The 25,491-nt window shown below is 33.2% G+C and overlaps 1 protein-coding gene across 1 annotated transcript in view; it reads right to left on the reverse strand.

Moving 5' to 3' along the window:
* The window catches only part of LOC128557158 (uncharacterized), a 252,569-nt gene that overhangs the window by 106,907 nt on the left and 120,171 nt on the right, over positions 1-25,491 (reverse strand). The window contains exon 4 of the mRNA XM_053544035.1: positions 18,030-18,161. Within this exon, the coding sequence (XP_053400010.1) occupies positions 18,030-18,161 (132 nt within the window). The remainder of the gene's footprint in view (positions 1-18,029; positions 18,162-25,491) is intronic.

The following is a 25,491-nucleotide window of genomic DNA, read 5'->3' on the forward strand; positions in this document are numbered from 1 at the left end:
TTGGTGGAAATAAACTATCAACATTAAATAAAACTGCATAAAACAACTGTGGAATATAAAAAGTATCTAATTGGAAATAAGAAATGTGTTTTTAACAAGAACAGGATTAGGAACTATGTAAACATTTTTGTCAAAGGTTATTGAATGGGTAGCCATTGTGTACATTGAGTGTATTGGATTTATCTATACATGGACACTGTGTAACAGAAACACATGGATTAGGTGGACTGAATCAGTGAGAGTATTGAAGTGACTATAAGGCCAAGCTAAAAAAAAAATAAAACTTAGGTATATAATATATAGTATATTGTACAACTGTAAAAGTTCAGGATGTCTGAAGATAGTAAAAGCAAAAATGCACGGGATAAGCGAAAACGAAATGAAATGAGTAGTGTAAGCGAAAGTGACACCAGCATGAGTGCAACACCAATTAAAAGTGACAAGAAAAAACAAAAACATGAAAAACAAAACGAAGAGTCAAATGATAATACAATGAAAAGTATTCAAACAGAACTAAAGCAAATCAACAAAAAGCTAGAAAATGTTATGACTAAACATGACGAAACTCTCAAAACGCTGATCAAAGAAACAATACAAACTATGAAAGAAGAACTACTAGCCTCAACAGAGAAGAAAGTGGAAATACTTGAAGGTAAACTGTTTGAGAAAGAAAAGGAAATTGACAAAATGAAGACAGAATATGATAAAATGAAGGAAGATATAAGCAGGTTGAGCAAGGACATGTCTGATCAAAATGCAAATATAGATAGATATAAATATGAAATGAGAGATAATGCTTTGAAAACTGATGAATACCTTAATGACTGTGAACAATATAGTAGAGTAAACAATATTCGAATTTTTGGTATTCCAGAAGAAACATTTCCTAAAATACAAGTTAGAAATGAGAAAAAGAAACTTGATGAAAACATTGACACTAAACCAGCAGAAAAAGACACGAGTGAAAACAGCGAGAGTGCAGAGAAGAAAAGTGTGGAATCAAACCACGATACATACGCCATGAAAGTAAGTAACACCGAGGAGGAAAACGAAAAACAAGTATCAGAAAATGATGAACAGACGACAGAGATAGTAAGGAAGAAACTGAATGAATATGTACCGGGTTTAAACCTCAAACGTGAAGATTTTGTCATCAGTCATAGAATTGGGGCAAAAGGTGATAAACCAAGGCCGATTATTGCTCAGTTGAAATCTAGACTAGATAAAAACAAAGTAATGAGAAGCAGAAAGTTATTTCCAAAATCAATATCCATAATGGATGACTTAACAGCTGAGAATTATAAAACTCTTCAATCAGTGAAATACAAAAAACCAGATCTGGTTCAAGCAGCATGGTTCCGTAATGGAAAAATTTTCTATAAATATCAAACAGACCACGTTATTCAGCTCCATTATAAGAACTTTAGGTTCTGGCAAAACCTAGCATGGCCAGAAGCACCACGTAAAAGGGGAACTTCTAACAGGTTGGCATAACTATTCAAATGACAGTTTGAAGTATTCTGTACAGAAAATAAACATGCAGTAAAACACGAATTCTGTATGATTTGTAAAAATATGAAATGGACACAAAACATCGAACTTGATAACAGTGCATGTATTCACATGGTTTTTGATGAGATATGATTTGCTTTTACAATTTTTCAGTATTGTCCTGCTTGTGAGTCTTTTTTCGTTTTGCAAGACTTTAAAAAGTCAGGATATATGACTATTATTGCTCTTTAGATCAAACCCTTTTTATTTTTTGACATTTTTTGCTTTCGACCCCTTTTCTCCCATTTCTAAACAGAATGTCACCTAAGAAAACGATGTTTGGTTTGTGTGGCCTAGTAAGATGAACTATTAATGGCCTGTAGGCTGTTTTGTCTACTGTCAAGTTGATAAATACACACCAAATGTTAATCCCTTCTCCATGATGTTAAAGGTGGTTAACCAGTTTTTATGTATATAACAGTTCAGTACCCATTACATCTTTTGTTTTGAAAGCAGTGATTATACAACTGATTTTTATATAAAAAAGCAACAATCAAGAACAAAAAAAAAAAGAAAAGAAATATGTTAAATGGAGAAGGTGTTACAACATCTATAAGTATCTACTAGCCAATTATGCTTATTGAATACCATGAATATTAAGCAATTAATGAAAACAAATGATTCTGTTTTTTAGCTTTTAAGCTAATAATTATTTCAAGGATCATCCGTATCACATGGAATGTTAAACAATACCAGTGAAATCTTTACAGCTGCTTATAACATGTTACATCCCCTCTCATAATATGACTGGATAAGTGAATTATGCATAGAATCTTCTTTCCCCTTTGTTTTACCTTTTTTGGTTCTAGTAGAAATGCGTTATATAACCCGTAGTACAAATGTATATAATGTCATTTATTTTTTATCAGTCTTATTATATGACATAGCAACTAATGAATTTGTAATTAAAATATGGTTGCACACCTTTAACAAGCATCTGTGAAACAAGTAAAGGTGTAAAACAGGTGAAATATGATTGCCTATTTATAGCTTAGGTAAATCCCAGTCTGTGTAAATCATGGGTGAATGATATTTATAGATTAATTGTGAATATTGTGAACATAATGTTGCCCTTGTCAATTAGATACAGACTGTATTGTTATTGAACTTTGGTATGATACTGGTTAAGCATATGCAAAATATGCACATGTATATATTTTTTCTGATAAGAAGGTAATGTTTACCATTATAGCAAGGACACGTAAAATATGTGCACATGTAAATAACAATGAATCACTGCTGTAATAATTACAATGTTTAGCATTAGACACTGAGATCCCAAACTTAGACCTTTTACGTAATGGTCAGATCAGTAAGTGTGTGATGTTGAATGACGTTGACCGTGGGTCAAGTTTTTTAATGAACACATTGTCATGTTGTTATACAATAAAATAAACGTGACAACCTCTACAAATGAAAGTACAATATATATAGCATTAAAATAGATGGGTACGATAGGATCCTTTTCTATTGGTTTTTTATTCTTTTCCGAAAGTATTTTTCAGTAATGTCTCATTGTGTGAAACATTCTTCAAGAATTCCTGTTCTTTTATTATATATTTGGTGGATCAATTTAATTAAATACTATTAAACTCAGAATTTCATATATCGAGACAGTTTTGACTACATAGAACTTTAATAATTTATATTAAAGTAAACTCTTATCATATATTGTATAGGACTGCATTTGTCTTTGTATGTAATTTTTAAAATTGACATTTGTATTGTATGCACTCAAATTGTAACTTTGTTACTTAAAAAAGTGTACCCATTGACCTATCTCACTAAGATGTGTATCAAACAAAGCAATATCTTTCAGAAATCTCCGCTCGTTTCCTGTCTTTATAATGATAAAACAGTTCTCACTCTATTTAATAGTGTATGGAATCCATAATTACTACAATGAATGTAAGAGGCTTAGGAAACTCTAGTAAAAGAAAACAAGTTTTCCAATGGTTAAAGTCCACAAAAGCATCAATATTTCTGCTACAAGAAACTCATTTACCTGAAAATAAAAGTAAATTTTGGGAATTAGACTGGAATGGAAAAGCATTTTTCAGTGGAACTAGCTCTAATAGTGAAGGTGTAGCTATCCTTCTAAACATATCAGAACCATACAAAATTATAAACTATAAAGAAATAGTCAAAGGCCGTCTTGTGGCACTAGATTTAAATTATAAAGATCAAGATATTACTATTATCAACATATATGGTCCAAATAATGATGATGAGCATTTTTTCAAACAACTTGAAAACTTTTTACTTGAAAATGACGACAAAAATTTTATTATTGGGGGAGACTTTAATGTTGTCTTAGATCCGTTGATAGATAAAAGAAATGGCCGCTTACATACACATACTAAATCTAGGAATAAATTGAAAGATATCATGAGGAATTGTTGGTTAACGGATATATGGCGAAAATTGAATGGAACCTCACACCAATATACATGGACCTCAAATACAAAACCTAAAGTATACTGCAGACTTGATTTCTTTATTGTTTCAGAGTACCTTTCAAATTTAGCGAGCAAATGTAACATAATACCAGCCTTTAAAACTGACCACTCTTCAGTTAGTCTAAACTTAAAATTGGAAAAAAGTAGTAGGGGACCAGGTTATTTTAAGCTGAACAACAGCATTCTACTAGATAATGAATTTAAGACAACACTCCAAAGAAATATCATTGAAACAGCTGCAATAAACTCAGAGGCTCAGCCAGACACTCTTTGGGAAATCATAAAGGGAACAATAAGAAACACAGCTATTAGATATTCAACCTTCAAAAAGAGAAATGATAACATACAAGAAGTAACATTAATAAAGGAAATAAATGAATTAAAAGAAGAAGCTGAACAACTTATTGACAACAACAACAACAATAATAATAATGACAATAATAATAATGACAATGATAATAATGATAATAATATAACGGATAGAATTTCAGAAAAAGAGAATGAACTGGAAAACCTGTATGATAAAAAAATTAACGGTATTCTGTTAAGATCCAAAGCTATCCATATTGATGGAAATGAAAAGAATTCAAAATATTTTGCAAATTTAGAGAAAAGGAGAGCAGAGAAAAAAAATATTTCAAAATTGATTATAGATGGAGAGGAAATTACTGACAATAATGCAATACTGACACAAGAAGTTAAATTTTATAGATCACTATATAAAGAAAAACCTCAAATCCAGTCAGATATAAACTTCTTTAAAGAAGATATTGTTAAATTATCTACGGAAGAACAAACTTCATGTGAAGGTGAACTCACAGAAAACGAATGTAAACTTGCACTCTTTCAAATGAAAAATCAGAAATCTCCTGGGTCTGACGGATTGACTACTGAATTTTTTAAACTATATTGGAATGATATTAAAACCTATTTTTTGAATGGTATAAATTTTGCCTATAGGAAAGGTGAACTCTCAGAATTACAGAAACAAAGTATAATAACACTCTTACCCAAAACAGATAAAGATCAAACAAATCTCTCGAACTGGAGACCAATAAGTCTGCTAAATATTGACTACAAAATAGCAACAAAAACAATCTCTAATCGAATAAAAAAAGTTCTTAACAAGATCATTACTCATGAACAAACAGGCTTTATCAAGGGACGCTATATTGGAGAGAATGTCCGTCTAATATTTGAAATCATAGAATATATTGAAAGCAAAAATGAATCTGCCTTACTCTTTTTCTCAGATTACAGAAAAGCTTTTGATAGCTTAAATCATGAATTTATCATACAATGTTTCAACTATTTTAATTTTGGTCCATCACTTATAGACTGGGTAAAACTCTTCTATAAAAATATAAGCAGTATTATGATAAATAACGGATATCTGACAGAAAATTTCCCTATAAAACATGGTGTAAGACAAGGATGCCCTTTATCTTCGTCCTTATTCATAATATGTATTCAACTTCTTACAAATGAAGTAGCGAGAGACACAGAAATTAAAGGAATAAAAATAAATAATACAGAGATAAAACAAACCCTTTTTGCAGATGATGCTACATATATAAATAATGGAGAAAAAACTTCCTTTGAAAAACTGATAAAAGTTATCAATGAATTTGTTAAATATCTGGATTAGCATTAAATACATCAAAATCTATAGTATTAAAATTGGGAACCCTTAAAAACATTAAATTGAACTATGCAGAAAATATGAATTTTACTTGGACATCAAAACAAGCAAGAACCCTTGGTATAACTTTTCATACAGATTTAAAACGCAATACTGAACTTAATTTAGAACCAAAATTACAGGAATTTACAAATTGTTTAAAACAATGGCAGCACAGAAAACTTACTCTGATGGGAAAGGTAACAGTAATCAAAACATTTGCTTTACCTAAACTTATATATCCCTTCACAGTACTTGAAAATCCACCAGAAAGTATTGTCAAAGATATAACAACAAAAATTTTTAAGTTCTTATGGGATGGAAAAAATGATAAAATCAAAAGAAACACTCTCTTCAGTAATTACAGTTTAGGAGGCCTTAAGTTAACAGATATTAATACATTCCTAACTTCTATTAAAGCATGTTGGGTAAAGCGCATAATTTCGAATGAAAATAATGGTTACTGGAAAGTCTTTTATGGAAACATACTTAACAGGGTTGGTAATACTTTCATTCTACAATGCAATATGAACCAGAAAGATGTATCAAGAATATGCACAGGTCACCCTTTTTGAAAGATGTACTTGTTTCATGGTTTTTAATAAACAGTTATTATGCTGAAAACAATGAATTACAAAAACATATAATATGGAACAATAGTGAAATTAAACTTGGAAATAATGTAATCTACTGGACAAGATGGCATGAAAAAGGTATACAATTCATTGATCAACTTTTTGATTTTAGAACAAATACATGGTATCAATTTGAAGACGCAAAACAAATACTTGATCTGAATGAGACTGACTTTTTGAAATATCATCAGTTAGTATCAGCAATTCCGAAAAATCTTAAAGACCTTATTTCAATGCAATTTCTTTATGGAAGCAAAACCAACCACCTTATTGAGAAACTGAAATCAAGTAAAACCCCAAACAAGTTTTTTTATAAACTTTTAATGAGTAAGAAAACATATGAAAAACCAACAGCTATATTCAAATGGGAAAACATTCTTGATGATAAGGAAATTGATTGGAAAAAAGTTTTTAGTAACCCATTCAAAGCCACAATAGATAACAATCTTAGAAGTTTTCAATATAAACTGTTAATGCGCTTGCTCCCAACAAACAAATATCTTTATAAATGTAAATTGTCTCAAAGTAATTTATGTGATTTCTGTTGCATGAGTAATGAGAGTATAGAACATTTAATTTGGGAATGTCCAAAGGTACAAATTTTCTGGAACAGACTACAAGTCTTTCTGGAAAATAAGGGATACAATGAGTTAAAACTAAATATAAAGAATGTTTGTTTTGGTTACATAGGTAACACAGATAAAGAAGATATCCTAAACTTTATCATTATTCTTGGTAAATTTTTTATCTTTAAAATGAAATATACAAAAAATGTTCCTTCTTTTGATAACTTTTTTACATTTTTCAAGCAGAGAATTAGAATTGAAAAAGAAATAGCAATGATTAATGACAGGCTCCATAAATATGAAGAAAAATGGTTAAATTTTACTGAAGTGGACTAATATTGAAATAAGCCAAGCCTCTCAGCTATACAATACAGTACCAAATTATCAATTATGAAAAACAGGAAACGAACAACACTATCCTTTAAAAATATCCTTCCTTATGCCTTTTAGGATCATGATTCCAAGTGACATAACTCAACTCTTACTCTTCTCACTCTCCCTTCTCATCCTTCCATTCTTGCCTGAATGATTATTATCTTTCCCACTGTCCTTTCACTTCTAAACTCGTTAACTTTTATTTAAATCTCTTAGATATAAACATGTAAATCTAGTTGTATTATTGTGTTTGAGTGTAATTTGAAATATAAACGATTTGTATGTTTGTATTTATGATTGAAAAATAAAAGAGAAAAAAAAAGGAAACATAGTAACTGTGCCATGTAATTTGAAAAATCATTCAATCATGGAAAAATTACTGACAATGTGTAAAACATTTGAATCTCACTTTCCACACCACAAAAAATTACATTTTGACCAATTACATTGAAATATCATAAAACGTTTTTTTTATAAAACAGGTACGAAAGACTTAAAACAAGACTAGATTCTCATCTAAAACTATGCTCAGAGAATTGAAAAAAAATGTGCCAGTAGATGATTAATAAAAAAACAAACGTTTTTAAACTTTCATATACATAATGTCATTAACCACTTTGAGGTTTCAAAGGATTTTGTAAATTAATATAAAGCGGGTTCTTCATGCATGACAAATATTTCTTTTTCCCTATTTCTTGATATTTCTTCTCTGATTCCCCCAATGTGTGTCTGAAAATATCATAAAACATTTGTTTAGCCATAGCCATGCAGCCATGGTACAATTTTAATGTAGAATAATGCTCAGAAAATTGAAAAAACAACAACAACAAAAAACACCAACAAACAAATAAAAACAACAAAAAAAAAAACAATGTTGTTGCAATATTGTCTGGACAAACATATTCGAGAAGAGTACACCTTTCTTAACTTCCGTATGCATTATGCAATTGGTAAATGTGATTTTTCAATGTATTTTGCAAAGTAATCTAATAGAATTTAGAAAGCGGAAACTCCACAGGTCGCTCAACACATCGAAAACGAAAATGTTGCAAGCTCGTTTTGATTGAGTCTGTTCATGGACGGTTGTGGAAATGCATGCTACCGTCCACGCCCCCAACCCACGGGTTGAGCAGAACTCAACATTTACACATGCTAAAAGTACAAAAAAAATTGGAGACATCCGCAGATGTGTTCATACGGCGGTGAACATTGAACTTTCAATGCTACACTAGTGTGTAATTCTATGAAAAGCGGCGTATGGTCCCCAGTTAAAATAATGTGTTTGCCTTAAACGAGAAAACAATGGGCAGAACTAAACAATCAGAAATTTAGAAAGGAGATCTGGGGTTATGGAGCCTGTATATCGCTGGAACTGCTAAAAGACAACATCAAAAAGCAGGCACCATATCCAAGGGGTGATTATACAATACCCTAAGCTATGAATGCGGGTGAATTGGAACCACTCAGGCCGAAAAGTTAATGCTGAGAAACTAAACAGTACCAGTAACACGACATAAAGTCGTGCTGAACGATCTGAGAAGATCGAAATGATCGAAATATAGGCAAGTTCTTCCTGCATGATGTATATATTTTTCTTTCTCCCTAATACTTGATATTTCTATTTCTCTGATTCTGGAAATATGATTGTACATTCTGCACGATCTTTTTTGTTGACCGATGCTTCACTTGTGGCCCTTTGGATGAGCATCTGAAATGAAAAAAAAAGTCGTTTTTACACTAGTATAAATCATACATGTTTCATTCGTTAATAAAAGCCACAAATTTTAGAATTCAAAGTTTAAAATGTTATATCCTAGAATAATAACAATATCAGTCTGACAGATATTATTAAGAAAATGTCAAAACTTTATAAAGAAGTGGTAAAACTCAAGTAGTAAAGACTAAGACCTATGAATTTTTACAGATGAAACATATTTGTCTATATGTCTTCATAAATCTACATTTCTAACTAACACTATGCACATGATTACTTCATGCCGATAATGTATACTAAATTTGTTTTGAACTGTTTGAAACTGTGAGTAGGCCTACACAACGTACACGTGTATTTGTGATATTTTAAAGTAAAGGGCATAACTCGAAAAAATAACCTGAAATGGAAGTCTGGCAATATGTGCATGCCTGCTTTATGCTGATAATTTTATATCAACTTACATTTCCATTTTGACACAGTATGAAAATTGTAGCAGGAAAGGAGTACATTTAATACAAATATAATTGTTATATCTTAAAAGGGGTCATAACACCCCTAAAATAAAGGCCCTGAAATTTATGGTTAAGATGCATAACAAGATTTTAAAGGTATTGGATAAAAAAGTGGGTGAGGAGCTGAGCACACGAAGGACAAAAGAAACTGTAGTATTTAATTCAAAGTCCAAAAGGGGCATAACTTTAGGAAAGGGTCGTCAGATGTAAAATTCACTATAGTAGGAAGTATACCATGATCCGCATAGAATCTGCAGCAGGAGTTTTAATGCACAAGTATCAAGGTAGCTGTGATGTAAGAGTTTAAAAATAAAAAAATGGCATATGAAGAAACAAATAATCCGTTTTGATAGTCTTTACAATATGTGCATGCCCACTTTATGCTGATGTTGTGTACCAAGTTTCATTTAAACTAATGCTTAGTATATACACGATTATTCAAAGTCAAAAAGGGGCATAACTTTAGGAAAGTGTCACCAGATGTTAAATTCACTATAGTATATGTGTATGTCTGTTGTTGCCTGGCCTTGAAGTATACCATGATCCTTATAGAATCTGCAGGAGTAGTTTTAATGCACGAGGTATCAAGGTAGCTATGGTATAAAAGTTTAAAAACAAATGGCATATAAACTGAAGAAACAAATAATCAAATTTGATAGTCCTGTCAATATGTGCATGTCCGCTTCATGCTGATGTTGTGTACCAAATTTCATTTAAACTAATACTTAGTTTATACACGAAATTATTTTAAAAAAACAGCACTAAACTATCCTGTACCATTTTGATGTCTACTGTTCATGGTCTAGCCAAAGGTCCATAAGGCTGTAATAAGCGTTTTTTATTCACCATATCATTCTGTAACTGAAATAAAAGACCAACATGCACATTAATATATACATAAATTTTACTTTCACTTTGTGTTTTCTCTTTAAAATTCAATACCTGATACTTTATATTGAAAACATTTTTGAGAAATACATAAATCTAAAGTCAATTGTTATAGTTCGTTTAATTAAGAAATAATATATCTCATTTAGTGATTTGTCCCTGAATAAATCATTGTTTGGAGTTCAGATGTGAAGGATATCACGAGGGCGCAGCCCGAGTGATATAATAATACGCATCTGAACGGCAAACAATGATTTTATTCAAGACCAAATCACTAAATGAGATATATTATTTTGATTCTAACACGTTATCAAGGACTTTAAAGTAGATCCTTGACGGCGTTCGTTAAATATTTGCCCGTTTTCAACTGGTTTCTTTTCCAGCGCGCCGCTATATGCCGTTTGACGCTATGACGTAATAATTGTGACGTCAGAACAGTGAATTGTTGTATAATAATTCACTGTTTTCAGCCTTCTTTGTTTAACAGAAAACTTAATCGGATCGTGTTAGAATAAATGATAAATGTCATATTGATTTTTAAAACACAAACGCCTACTTGTATAACAAGAGCTGTCACAGGAGACAGCGTGCTCGACTATTTCGATGCTGGATAGTGAAACTGGGCAAATCTGAGGAAACTGGAGCTGTCACTGAAGTGTTTAATGACTCCATTTGTGGATGAAGATATTGCACAATAGCCTGAGTCTGTGTAAAAATATTAAGTAATAAAGGAGGTAAAGATAAAGTGTATTAAAACACTATACAAGTATAATACTATATAAGTATATTCTAAGCAAAAAGGGGGCATAATTCATTAAATATTGGTGCAAGAGTTACGCATCTTGTGTCATATGATGTGGGTGATGGTGTTGAACAACCACTTCGAGTCTGAATCAAATGCATTTCATAATAACTGAGATATACTGAAAATGCATCAAAATAAGCCTTAAGTTCAAAGTAAAAGGGGGCATAATTAATGAAAACTTGATGCCAGGGTTATGCACCTTGTGTCATATGAATTGGATGATGATGTTGAACAATTTTTTTAAGTTTGCATCAGTAAAAACAAGAGATAGAGTGAAAGTGCATCAAAACTTTAACCTGAAATTCTAAGTAAAAAAGCGGAAATTATTCATGAAAACTGGTGCCAGAGTGATGCACCTTGGTGCCAATTGGTGTAGTTGATGATGTTTTTAAACAAATATTTCAGGTTTGAATCAAATCCATTCAGTAATAACAGAGACAGAGTGAAAGTGCATCAAAACTTTAACTTGAAATTCTAAGTAAAAAGGGTGAATAAAACATGAAATATTGGTGCCAGAATTATGCACCTTGTGTCATATGATGTGGATAATGATGTTGAACAATTATTTTAAGTTTGAATAAAACATTCAGGAATTACGGAGGTAGAGTGAAAGTGCATCAAAACTTTAACCTGAAATTCTAAGTAACAAGGGGAATAATTCACGAAAATATTTTGCCAGAGTTATGCACCTTTTGTCATATGATGTGGGTGATGATGTTGAACAACTATTTAAAGTTTTTATCAAATCCATCAAGTAATAACAGAGATAGAGTGAAAGTGCATCAAAACTTTAACCTGAAAATCTAAGTAAAAAGAGTGAATAAATCATGAAATATTGGTGCCAGAGTTATGGCCCTTATGTCGAATGATGTGGGTGATGATGAGGAATAACTATTTCAAGTCTGAATCAAATCCATCAAGTAATTACAGAGATAAGTTGAAAAAAGAGAAAGTGTAAAAAATCTTTTACAAAGGTGGGACGCTGAAAAACGCCGACGCCGACGCCAGGTCGAGAAGGATAGCTCTCCTTATACTTCGTATAGTCGAGCTAAAAATGGTGTGTAACCATGTCTTTTTCTTGGTAATTATAGCATTCAATGTCCCATTATTTCTTTTGCTCAACTTACAAAGTACAGTATGAGAAAACTATTAATTATTATACTATTTATTAATTAAATCTGGTGTAATATATGTTATTGTCATTCAACTTGTATAAATTTGTTGATATTGTAGTGCATTATCATGCTTTGTTCAGACCCTTGGCCTTGTCAGCTATGCAGAGGTATCCTTTCTTTGTGTTACTTACAGACAACGTTTCTATTTTCAAACAAAAATATTGTAAATTCTATAAAGAATATTGACATTAACCTATCTGTACTGTTGGTCGCCATTATGCATTCCTGTTGAATAAGAAATGTGCGCAACGAGCACAGGTTCTAACAGTTTACAAATTACATTATTTCCATGGTCCAGGTATTCATTCATCTGAAACCCACAAAAACGAATAAAATGCACGCTAACTTTACTTAAGAAATCTTCATGTCTTTTTTATTCATAGCTACCGGATGATTCAGCCTCACGTCCAATCATACATGTTTCATGCATTCTTTCTAAGTTTCAAATTATGCAAAGAATGCAAAATTTCATCAACGTTTGTTTTTTGTTGTTGTTGTTTTTTTGTTATGACAATTACCCAATCTGATCAATTTACCATCTATGAAACAATGCGTTAATTCTGCATCTTATGATAAACTCTGGTGACAGTGATACACGCAAACAAGCATATGCTATGTTCTCCACCCGTTTAAATGGTTATGACTGGGCAAATTGTTTCTAGATCTTGAAATACAAACGACTGATTATCAAACTTGTTTTGAACTCGCTGCAAAATATTTATATATAAATCTATATTGCACTTACCGTCATTAATACCAGATCAACTCGACCACAAAATATGTAAACACATGGGATGCCTTTTCAAAGCACAGCCATATAAACATCCGAAGGAAATAGTTCAAAATTACTCCAGTTACTTCCATATGCGACACTATTGTGATTTATATTCAAAGGCATTCTGTATCACAGGTAGATTTAAGTATAAATTTAATGTTTGGGAATCCTGTCCATTAACTTGTGTTACGTTAAGCGCCGAAAATTATGTAACCCATAAAGCCACATGCTCAGCCTGATCACATTTCTACGCGCGAACACATTTTTGTGCGAAAACAAATATGCTGAAATTTACATTTTATTCTGTCAATTACTTTGTGACCGCAACCGTTTCTAAAGTAAAATTGACACATCTGTCTTTTATGGGTATTGCCCTTGTAATCATATTATGGATTTTTGTCATAAATAAAGATGTGTATCTCGAATCAATATTAAAATGATCATGTCCGCATGAAAAAAGAGGAAATAAAAAATATCTGAATCTTACAGGTCATTTTTTAAATTATCAAAATTATTTAAAAATTGATTTTTCGCAGGAAGAAGCTATTTTATCTAGGTAAGTGTTGGTCACAATGTTAGACAGAATACTGCTTGCGTGTAGTAGCTGTCGATTTTGAAAAGAAAACATGACCTCCTAAAAATATGTTTTTCTGTCGTCTGTCAAGATTTTCAAGTAAAAGTTTCCAGATATATAGTTCAAAGACAGCTTAATTATTTTTAATAGACTTTTTATTCGTCCAAATGTGTAACTCTTCAGTAAAAAATCGCAAAATGGTTGTAAAGATAAGCATTATAATGTCGACATTTTGGCTATAGAATGTACCTTAAGTTGCTATGAGATTCGTCATTGATATAACACTGTTGAAATACGAAAAAAATACCCCAAAAAGATAAATAAAGGTTCATTAATGTGCTAACGGATCGACTTAATCAATGTTACTTTGTTAACACTTTTTAAATTATCATCGGTAAGTTTTCCATTAGTTTTCATGGATAATAAGTGCAACCACTTTTTCTCAGTTCGAACCCTCTTACATACATAGTAATTTCATGTTTCGTACAATTTTATGGTTTGAAATGTGTTTAAAATAATATTTCAAAGACAGTTTACATTTGTATTATCTAGCTTATATACAGCGAAGTATCCTGGAGAAGTTCAAAGAACGCATGAATACAAAACTTCTTTACATTGTATCTTGTCAAAACTGTGATGATTGATGTCATATTGTCTTAGTCATTTCAGACATTTTTTGATTGATTTTTTTTGTTTAACAAATCACATTTTGAACGAATGTCATTTTTAGGGGGAATATTAATTTTGTTGGATGGGATTGTTTCAGTTAGAAACAGTACTAAGAAAGGCAATAAAGATGAAATACAAAATAAAAAAATATCAAAGTAGAATATTGAGTTTATCCTATTAGTAAGAGACTTAAGTTACTGAAGTTACTAAAAGTAAAACATGACAAAAAGTATGGGCGGGGCAGCGCAGTGGGATGGGAGGTTGTTTGGGTGGGGTTGTAGCGAAATATTTAAAGAAAATATCACGAAACACAAGTTACTAAAAGTAAAAATCTTTATATTACGGGAGGGTCGGGGAACAGGTGGAAGTAATGTTCCGGAGGACGGGATCCGAAGAAAAGATACATCATGAAACACAACTAGAATGTGTCTGTAGGACACAGGATGTGCCCCTACTGGTACATTCGTCACAAATAAGGGACACTAATTCAAATGTTTGCAGTCTTTACGGGGTATAGCCTCAACAGAATGAAAAGGATTCATTATTCTAGGCCATACTTTTTGAGCTAAGAGCATCATAAACAAAAATCCAATATTTTGGCTATATCAAGGGCCATAAGCGCTTAGATTCTCAATTGTGTACAAGGTCACTTCATGATAAAGACTCAAGCAAGGTTTCATGAATTTACATCATATACTTTCTGAGGTAAGCACATAATTAGGTGAAAATGTGCATTTTTTTACTATTTCAGGGGCCATAACTTTAAAAATAAGGGATGGAGCCAGCAAACAAATAAGAGGTGTGCAAGTTTATATCATGATAAAAACTCATGCAAGTTTTCATCTATTTGTATCATATACTTTTTCAGCTAGGTGCGTCACAATGTGAAAATGTGCATTATTGACTATTTCATGGGGCATTACTATGAAAATAGGGGGCGGACGCAGACAAACATTAGGAGTTGCAAAAGTTCATATCATTATCAGTACTTATGCAAGGTTTAATAGATTTATATGTAATGCTTTTACAGCTAGGCGCGTCACAAGGCGAAAATATGCATTTTTTACTGTTTCAGGAGCCATAACTCTGGAAACAGGGTGCGGACCCCACATGAAAAGTAGGAGGTGCGCAAGTTCATATCATGATTTAGACTCATGCAAGGTTTCATGAATCTATATCAAATACGTTTTGAGCTAGGTGTGTCACAAGGCGAAAATGTGCATTTTTGACTATTTCAGGGGCCATCACTCTGGAAATAGGGGGTAGAGCCAGACGAAAAATAGGAGGTGCGCAAGTTCATATCATGATAAAGACTCATGCAAGGTTTCATAAATTTATATCAAATACTTTTTGAACTAGGCTAGTCACGAACTTCGGACGCACGAACGGACAAGACCAAATCTATATGCCCCCACCACTCATGGGGGGGGGGGGGGCACAATAAAACGCATTGCTTTCGAAGGGTGGAGGCGGATACGGAGTAATGTTAGAGGGCGGTCGTTATACTGAGGCAATATTCAATGACAATTGCGAAAGAAATATTGGTGAAAAAAGAGTAACAGATAAGTACCAAACATTATTTCGCCAAACTAAGGCAAGACGCTAGGAACAATTAGTTATTTATCGCTGGAGAGGTATGTATGAAGTTTCATTGAGTTAAGATGAGTAATAACTTTATAACTGAGGTATGGTTTTGTTGAGAAACGCCGACGCAGAAGAGAGTAGCTGAGGTTCCTTTCGTAACGGTAAGGTAAAAGAAATTTACATTATGAACACAATCCAATCAACACATTTGACTGTTACGTTTTAATGCCTAAAATAGCATAAGTTTGCTACTTTGTAATTACGAGGATTGTTCAAATATGAACGCATCTAAGCACATAATAATGCATCCTTGATAAATTTCAATGAAAATTTTATTTGGTCCCCTCGAAGTATACACTTCCAACAGATATGCAAAGTTTCAGTCTTCTAATCCAATCCTTGAAGGCATTTTCATAGTCTTTTCTAGGTATACTATGAAGACACTGGAATATTGCAGAACCGAGGTGTTTGCGCTGCACAAATTTTCGACCAGAAAGGTATTTTTTGAGCCTTGAGAACAAAAAGAGTCACACGGGGCAAGGTCAGGCGAATAAGGAGGGTGAGGGATCACAACAACCTTTTCCTGCTTCAGAAAGTCTTGTGCAATAGACGCCTTGTGCGATGACGCATTGTCATGTAGCAATCTGACATTGGCCAAACCATTTGCGGGTCTTCGAGTTTTGAAATATTTCTTCAGTTTTCGAAGAACTTTAGTCTTGTAAAACTTCGCATTTACGGATTTGCCTTTAGGTACAGCAACCTGAAAAGCAGGACCCTGAGTTGTGAAGAATATGGCTTACATCTTGACACTCATGGTCCGCTTTACAATGCATGGTCTTTTGCCAGACTTTGTTGCCCATATTTTGTTCTGAATCTTTTGTTTGGGCTAAAAAAATTGAGCCCATGTCTCGTCACCAGTGACGACATTTGCAAAAGACCGTTCACTGTAATTTTGAAACTGTTTCAGCAACAATTTTGCGCACTGCACGCGTGCCTTTTTCTGCTCATCTGTCAACAAATGGGGAATCCATCTAGCACAGATCTTTCTCATTTTCAAATTACGTATCAGAATTGTATGAGTTGCTCCTAATAAGATGCCAACTATACTAGCTATTTGCCTAGCGGTGTATCTTGCATCAGTAGCAATTATTTCTTTCACTCTAGCAACCATCTTAGCAGACGTTGCTCTTTTCGGCCGACGGCCATGTGGTGCATCTTATGTTGAAACTAACCCACATTTGAATTTCTTAAACCAACGAAAAACTGTCGAAAAAGACATCTCATTATGCCCATAAACAGAACATATTTCATCAAAAATGTCTTTACACCCTATGCCAAGAATACAACGATTCTTAATATAGGACTGTATTTCAACGGCGTGCGCTTACCTTCTTCCAACCATTTTTGTATAAGTATACACGAGTAGGCAATGTTTAGCGAGCGATAGACACAGCTTAAGTGAACGGATTTTAATGGTTGTGGTATCAATGTAAAGCTAACATTTATCTACCCAATAATCTTAATTTCCTTGTGATTTTCGCATTACTGAGCGAGATAACATTCTAAATGCATTCTTATTTGAACAATCCTCGTACTAGTTATGATTATGTTGAGAAATTGTCATATGAAAGACTAAAAATGTTCGTTCATGCAAAACATCTACAGCATTCAAGGAAACTAAAAGTCTGTTACAATGTGCGCTAATTATATTTGTTTGTTGTTTTGTTTGGGTTTAACGCCGTCTTTCGCTCTTACAGTATTTCAGTTATGCAACAGCGGGAAATCAACCTAATCAGTGTTCCCGGATTCTTTACCAGTACAAGCCAGTTCTCCGCAAGTAACTGTGAACTTCCCCTAATAAATCAAATGGAGAGTACGAATGATTTCAGACAAAATGTCTTCTATTGAATCGCCACATACACATCGCCCAAGGATCGAACTTAAGACCCCGAAGTGGATTTCGCTCTCTCTATTGAGCTAACTGGGCGTGTTAATTATATTGGTATAAATTAAATCAAAGTGTAAGCCTGACATTGTTTTAATAAGATCATCTGAGTTAAAAGTACCTGTTTGTATTGTTCTTTGAGTTCTTCCATTAAATCTTGTATCTCTATGCGTGTTACGTCGTTCTTTATTTTCTGAATTTCCTCTTCATACTCTTCGTTTTCTTTTCTGTATTCTTCTGTAGACTTCGTTCCCTAGTAAAGATTGTATGCATAATGATATGAAATTAAACTTGCTTCGTATAGATTTCAGCAGAATGATTTTATTTTCTTATAATGCTCTAACTTTGATTGCAGACAAAGGGTATGTTCTTCCTTTGGGAATTCTTTTTCAAAGCTGAAGCAAACAGCGGTTTCCAAAGATACAACATCAGTTTGATCACAGCAATCAAAAATTTGGAAGAAAAGATCTTTTGCCCAATATATTTAGGAAATAATAAGTTCCCACTCGTGTTTTTTGTAGAATAACCCGCGTTTTGAGTTCTTCTGCGTAAGAATATTTCACGAAGGCCGTAGGCCTGAGTGATATATTGTTTCGCATAAGAACGAACAACTCGGGTTATTCTTCGATAAATCACACTTGGGAACTTGTTATTTCGATTCTAACACGACATACTAGTATCAACAGTGTTAGAATAAAATGGTAACTACTTTTTACGACCGTGCTACGCACCTGAATCGGATTGCACGCGCGTGTGTTATTGCAGAATAACCCGAGATAGATTTTGCTCTGCATGTATGTAGGTTATTTGCTGGTTGTGTTAGAATATAATTTTAAGTGCATTATACAATTGGAAACATAAGATAATATATAAGAACAACACTGTTATGGTGTCCCTCAGTTTAGGAACATTTGCACATATTCGTTAGAAATTCTGTTGTAGGAAACATGTTGGTGCAATGATATTGTTAAATGAATTATGCCGTTTTTAGTTCCGTTAATGCATATTTTAACTAATTTATGAAGATACTTAAAAATGTTTGATTACAGTAAATGAAGGAATGCAAGATGGCTATTTTGACAAGAGATTTCCCAGTTGATTTCAAAGCACGTACATTTTACAAAATGTCTTTGAAACATTGAACTAAAACATTTTTGTCTGGATTTATCAATAGTTCGTGCCATTTTAAAGGACTGACAAGTTGACAGCACCAAAGTTGTTGTCTAACTGTACTGTGAGGTTCATAAATTAGAATTTGTATAGGACATTTAAGGAGAATAGCGATGTTTAATAACAATACACAAATGTTTTATGTATACATCCCTTCCCATTACTTCAAAAATATGTTGAATTAAGATCCATTTGTAATTATTTGCAACAGTAAACGCGAAGTGTAAAAAAATCAAAACAAGCACATTTTCGAAGTTGGTTATCACAACGAAAATATGATAAATATGAAGTTTATAAACGATTAGCAAGTGCACAATGTAACATTTAACTGAATGCTTATCTATTTACTGAAATATGTCTTATTTTGTCAAACTTTACAGCTAACCAAATACTCAAAATAGAAAAGTAATTGAGGCCCAGATTAGTGTTACGAGAAAAAAAATTAAACGTGTGTATAGCTTACCTTCTCAAATGTCCTTTATTTTTTAAACAACTAATAAAATTCTCAGGTATGGATTATGTTTACATTTGTTACTACATTTCTGTTCACGAAAACTGTTCAAGAGTATAATAATGATTTTTTGATATGTCCTATTTCTGGTAATTGTTGTCTAAGATATCTGTCATAGCTTATTTGATTAGCGTATTTGAAGGTATTTTTGAATCCATTTTCTTGATTACTTCCCGTCTTTGCTTTCACTGTTTAATACAGGTGAAGTAGTACTTAAATTTGTACTAAATGCAATGTTTTTATAAACGGACGTAACAGCATTATTTTATTTCGCAATATAATGCCAATTGTGAGCAATTCTGGGCATCTTACGGTGCCTGTTATGATAAATAATACAAGTTTTAATTACTAATACTAAAATATACTGACGAGATAAAGAAACGCCTCATCGAATGTTGGCGCTATATTCGTAACATGGTTTAAATTTGTTGGGCAATGTCAGAAATGTGCATGTACTCTGACCGACAAACACAACCAACCAAAACTCGTACGATTTTATTCAGCTCATTGTTAAATTCATGTACCTGCTCATGATTTCCTCGTGCAGCCCGTGTGTGTCAACCAAGTAGTTTTATTGAGCGAACAGGTGCATGCATTAGAGAACATACGACCTATTTTCAGAGATTTTTTGATAATGCCGAGGCTACATTTCGAAGAGAGGGGTAATAGTTTGGCCATGCTCGAATGTCAACGAACGCGAAAACAAGTCGCAAGACGTTTTAACGAATCTCGTTTGACAATACTGCGTCTAACTCGTCGTGTCAGAGACACGGGGAGCTTTTCAATATGTATCGTTTGGGTAGACAGTAGGGTGTACGGCAGGACAATTACATAAGTCAACGCCATTTGCGTGACAGATTTGTGACGGCTGAACCCACGTCACCATTAGTTGTAGGTAACCGTGGACGGCCTGTAAGTCGACATACCGTTAGAAATCTGTTTAGAGAACGGGAAATTATCTGCCACAGGCAATACTTCGGTCTAGTTCATACGCTACGACATCGTCAACAACGCATAGTGTGGGTCCGCAACCATCGCGGTCAGCGTTCTCAGAACATAGTATTTAATAATGAGTCAAGTTTCAACTTGTTGAACGCTGACAAACGTGTTCGTGTCTACACTTGTCTGTTTGTTTAGTTGTGTATGGTAGTTGTGTGTGTTTATCTCGTGTACGTGCGTGTCTGATCTGCTGTATTTAACGGTGTTGGAAGACTGCATTTTAGAAATGTGGTTTTCCCTGTCGAACATTCATCCTTCCTTTTCCAGTTTTCCCAAACACCCTGCCTTTTTATTTACCCCTTACCGCACCCCCTCGCACTTTCTGAATTTTGAATATAATTAAATGTACTTGTTGTTGGACTTTTTGACTCGTTTACAATATCTCAATATCTTCCGTCACAGTTTCTATTTGTTGTGGGCCTAGTTTGTGATTAAAGGCTTATTGGCTGTATTTGGAGTGCTCTGTGCATCCGAGAAATCTTCCCTTATCTGTTTTGATGAAGCTGGAGCCTAACGATTTAGTTCATATTATACATTTTCTTCCTTTTCTCAGAACAGAAATTCACAACATTGTGAAATGTTTGATGTGACTCAATTCCTATATTTATGAAGGAAATTACATAAAAACATGCAGCTCTTTCTTTGAAAGGTTTTAAAGTGTATTACAGTTTTTAAAATATGAACCCTTTCGTATAACTTTTAGTTCACTGGGGAAGGAAACATATTGATTTGTCTGTTACTCTTTCTTTAGGAATTTTAAAGAAAAATTGTGATACTCTTTGGTTATTTATGGGCCTCCCATATTGCACATAATCTTGGTCCATTTAAAGTACTGCTGAGAGGGTGAAGCTGTGAAGCTAAAAATACACGTTTTCCCCCAGGTAGGTAGTCTCATTTTTCAGCTCCGTAATTACTTCGACCTTTAAATACTAACCCTCAAATAAGAGCTCCGCCAAGCGGGACAAGATACGCACGAAGGATTACATCAAAGGATGGGAGCAAAATCTAAAGAACTTTACTGATGAAGCCCTAAGGACAGGAACAACAGAGGGAAGAAATTCCAAAAAAGTCCTCAACAATCCTCACCAGGTACAGGTATGTCAAATATCAAAATACACCTAAAAATTGAGGTACCATCCATGTTGTACCACAGAAAAGTGGTCTCGGTTTTTCCCTACGGCCAATTATAAAAAGCTTAAAAGCAGCTATTTATAGCAGCATGAAAGGGGAGTAATTAAAAAAAATGTAAGTCTACAAAAAAGGGATTTGCCAAATAAAAACAAGAGCACTACAATGTAAAGTAATATACATAAAGCAAAGTCACATATGACCTTTGACCCCAAAAATGACATTGACCTTGACCTTGAAGCGAGTCAACTAAAACATGCGCCTTGCACGTCGTCTCGGTGTGTTGAACATTTGTGCCAAGTTTCTTTGATATCCTTCTAGCAGTTCAAAAGTTAATGAGCGGACACGAAACAAACTGATATGACTTTTGACTCCTAAGTGTGACTTTCAAACATGCGCTCTGCACGTCATCTTGGTGTAGTGAACATTTGTGTCAAATTTCTTTGAAATCCTTCAAGGGGTTCAAGAGTTACAGAGCGGACACGAAATTGCTAGCGAAAAGACGGACACAGGGAGGTTAACATAATACGTTCCTTCGGGCGTATACATATCAATCATAGTAATCTGCTTCATAATCCCACTCATGCCACCAGGTTTGAAAATGATGGATCAAGTGGTTCTCAAGTTAATGAGCGGAAACGGACCCTAAAATCAGGGCCATCTACTTTATAATCCAAACTATGCTATTAAGGAGGTAGGTTACCTTGATATTTGTAAGTGCGCATGTCCAACCGGAAGCTAACGTGACGATTTACGACGACGTTTACGACAAACTAAATGTGTTTGTATATCCATTCTTCTGGAAATAACTCTTGAACCTGCCTCCGATCTTATGTTTAATGGTTTAATAATGCAGAAATAATGAATGAATTGCCGCAGAAACGCTTCAAAACATTGTTGCCTTAAAATGACGTCATTGACGTCATGACGTTACGTGTCAGTTACCGCGCAAAATTAATAGCTTTTATTTTGAAAGTACGTTATTCTGTGCTTTTTCTTTATTTGAACTATTTTTAAACGACCATTATTTGCTGAAACACTTTTTATTAGTGTTTTGCTCTGAAAAAATGATCAACATTTTGCTTCTTTTATGTAACTATATTGAAATGTTATGCGGAATGTAAGAAAATGGATGATGGTAACTGATTTGATTGGGAATATAGATGGCTGAAAGGTAACTTATTACGGTCATTTACAAATAAAAATTGGGCAGTTTGATTTGTTATACCTAATTCCCAGTTTCTGTAAATAATTTGTTACTTAAATACTAAAACTAAGCTCTAAAATTGTTCAAATTTCAGTATAAAATTGTGGTGTCTTGAATTAAATTGATGTTACCATGGAAACGAAGCCCGCGACCTATATGTCTAATTGTAAAATTCAAAAGCGTTGACACTGGTCTATTTAAGGAACACAGCTTCGGCTTTTTATTTTCATTTCAACAATATCCATGAGAATAATAGCAGCATGCAGAACGATTTTTCAATAAAAATGTCAGACGACGGGCACTGCTGTAAGTATTTTAAGCTGTGAAATTTGTTAAATTAACTGCAATTCATACGAAAATATTACTAACGTTAGAAATAAGATGTTTTAAAGCTACATTAACAAGAAAGATAATTTTATATAATATTTTTTATAAGAAATTACGATAAAAAGCAACATATAAGCTATTTTAAACATCTCTGTTGCCATGGTTACTCTAAACTTTAAGAAAAACATAGTACCATGTAAAGTTCTTGGTATTTTGCTAATCATATTACCCAAATATTCCATGTTGGTCAATAACAGAATGGCACTGAAGCCGTCGAAAAACCCGTTTTCATACATAATTGTTGAAAAATGACAGAAAATGCGTTACCATGGAAACACGAGCCCCGCGACATATACATTTTAAGCTTTTATTAGAAAGCTTATGCGCATACTAGTAAAACTATTAATTATGCAGACTTCTACGGATAACAATGAAACCAAAATACACTGAAAAGTGTTAAATATCCGTATTTTTCTTCTTCTTTCTATATAAAATACCTTAAGAGGGTCATGTACTTCAAACCTGGATAAAAATTGTACTTGAAGGGACAGAGATAAACGGAAATGAGATTGTAGCAGTTAAAACATTAAATTACACGAAATACAAAAAAATCACTGCGGTTCAACTAATTTGAATTTCCCCTGGCAACAAGGTAACCTACCTCCTTAAGTTTAAATGTTGTAGGTCAAATAGTTCTAAAACCGTTATCAAAGTTCATGCCAAATTACATAAACAAATTGACACACAACAATAGAAATCATCAATCATGTTGTCAAGTGTGAACGTTCTGGGTTTAGTGATTCTCCAATTATTTAGGGATTTTATGGTTAAGGCCCCTGTGACCTAACCTTTAACATGTTGACCCAAAAACTATATGGGTCATCTGCTTGATAAAGCCCAATTAGACATTTGCGAATTAAGACAAAGTGGACTATGGGCACCTAGGACGATCGATATATTAAAGGAGACATCTCAACATTTAAATCATATAATGAGCAGACGAAATACATCCCCATAATAACGCTAAAGTGTGTTTTATTATCCCCTGTTGAAGGCGAAGGGATAGTGTTTTGGCGCTGTTCGTCCGGATGTCCTTCCGTCCGTGCGTCTGCGCATCCGTCTGTCAGAAATTGAAAATGCTTAGGATCCAAAATTATCCAAAAAGTGTTTCAGCTAGAATCACCAGACCTCAAACAATTATGAAGAAACACACGACCTTTGCTCATTCGAAGAATTATTCCCCATTGACCACGAAAAACAGAGTTATATGGTTATAATTCAAAAGAATTTTAGCTAGAATAACCAAACTCCATATAAATATTAATTAGCATGTGATATTTGCTCATAAACAATATTATCCTCATTGACATGGTAAAAGAAGATATTTTCCTCTTAATTTGTTTGCAATAAAAAAATGAAAACCCTGATAGTTCAATAGTATTTCAGCTAGAATCACCAAACTTCGCAGAATTACTAATTAGCAAATGGCCTTTGCTCACACTTAGAATTATTCCTTTCTACTCAGTAAAAAACAGGGTTTTCCTGTTGATTTTGTAAAAAAGTGAAATTGATTAAAATTTAAAATTTAAAAAGAAGTACTTAAGCTACAATTACCACACCTCAAATAATCATTAATTAGCACATGATCTTTGCTCACACGAATCCCCCTTTATGCAGTAAAAGTAGAATTTTTACCTTTATTAAGATTTGGTAAAACATAGAGATTTTTGACAGTATCTAAATAACCAATACAGGGATCTTCATGAAAATTTGCACAAAATGTTATTTAAATCACTATAAGGCAGTGGTAGACACTTATCTTTGTCAGGATTTCTTTGTTATAGTTATTGTCCTTTCATTATTTTACATTCCATAAAGTCTAACATATCAAAGCGACTTCATGAAATTTAACATAAATATAGAACACTATAGGGCGATGATTCATGCGTACCTTCATCAGAGTCTCTTCAGTAACTGCAGAAATTGTCCATTAATTATTTTTTAAAAAATCTTTAATTTGCACAAAACAAAATATACATATTATCCATTGATGGATCTTCATGAAACTTATAGATCACTACAGAGCAGAATTTTTCTCCTTCATTTTGTAAAAAATAACGGAAACAACAAACCGTTGGACGGACTTTTTGTACATAACTTGTGTAGTTCTTGAAATAAATATACTTCAAAATATACCCCTCTCATTCACGAAACAATTTATTTAGCGAAGGATATGAATTC

The sequence above is a fragment of the Mercenaria mercenaria genome, chromosome 5, assembly GCF_021730395.1.
Source record: "Mercenaria mercenaria strain notata chromosome 5, MADL_Memer_1, whole genome shotgun sequence".
In the NCBI taxonomy this organism is placed as follows: Eukaryota; Metazoa; Mollusca; class Bivalvia; order Venerida; family Veneridae; genus Mercenaria; species Mercenaria mercenaria.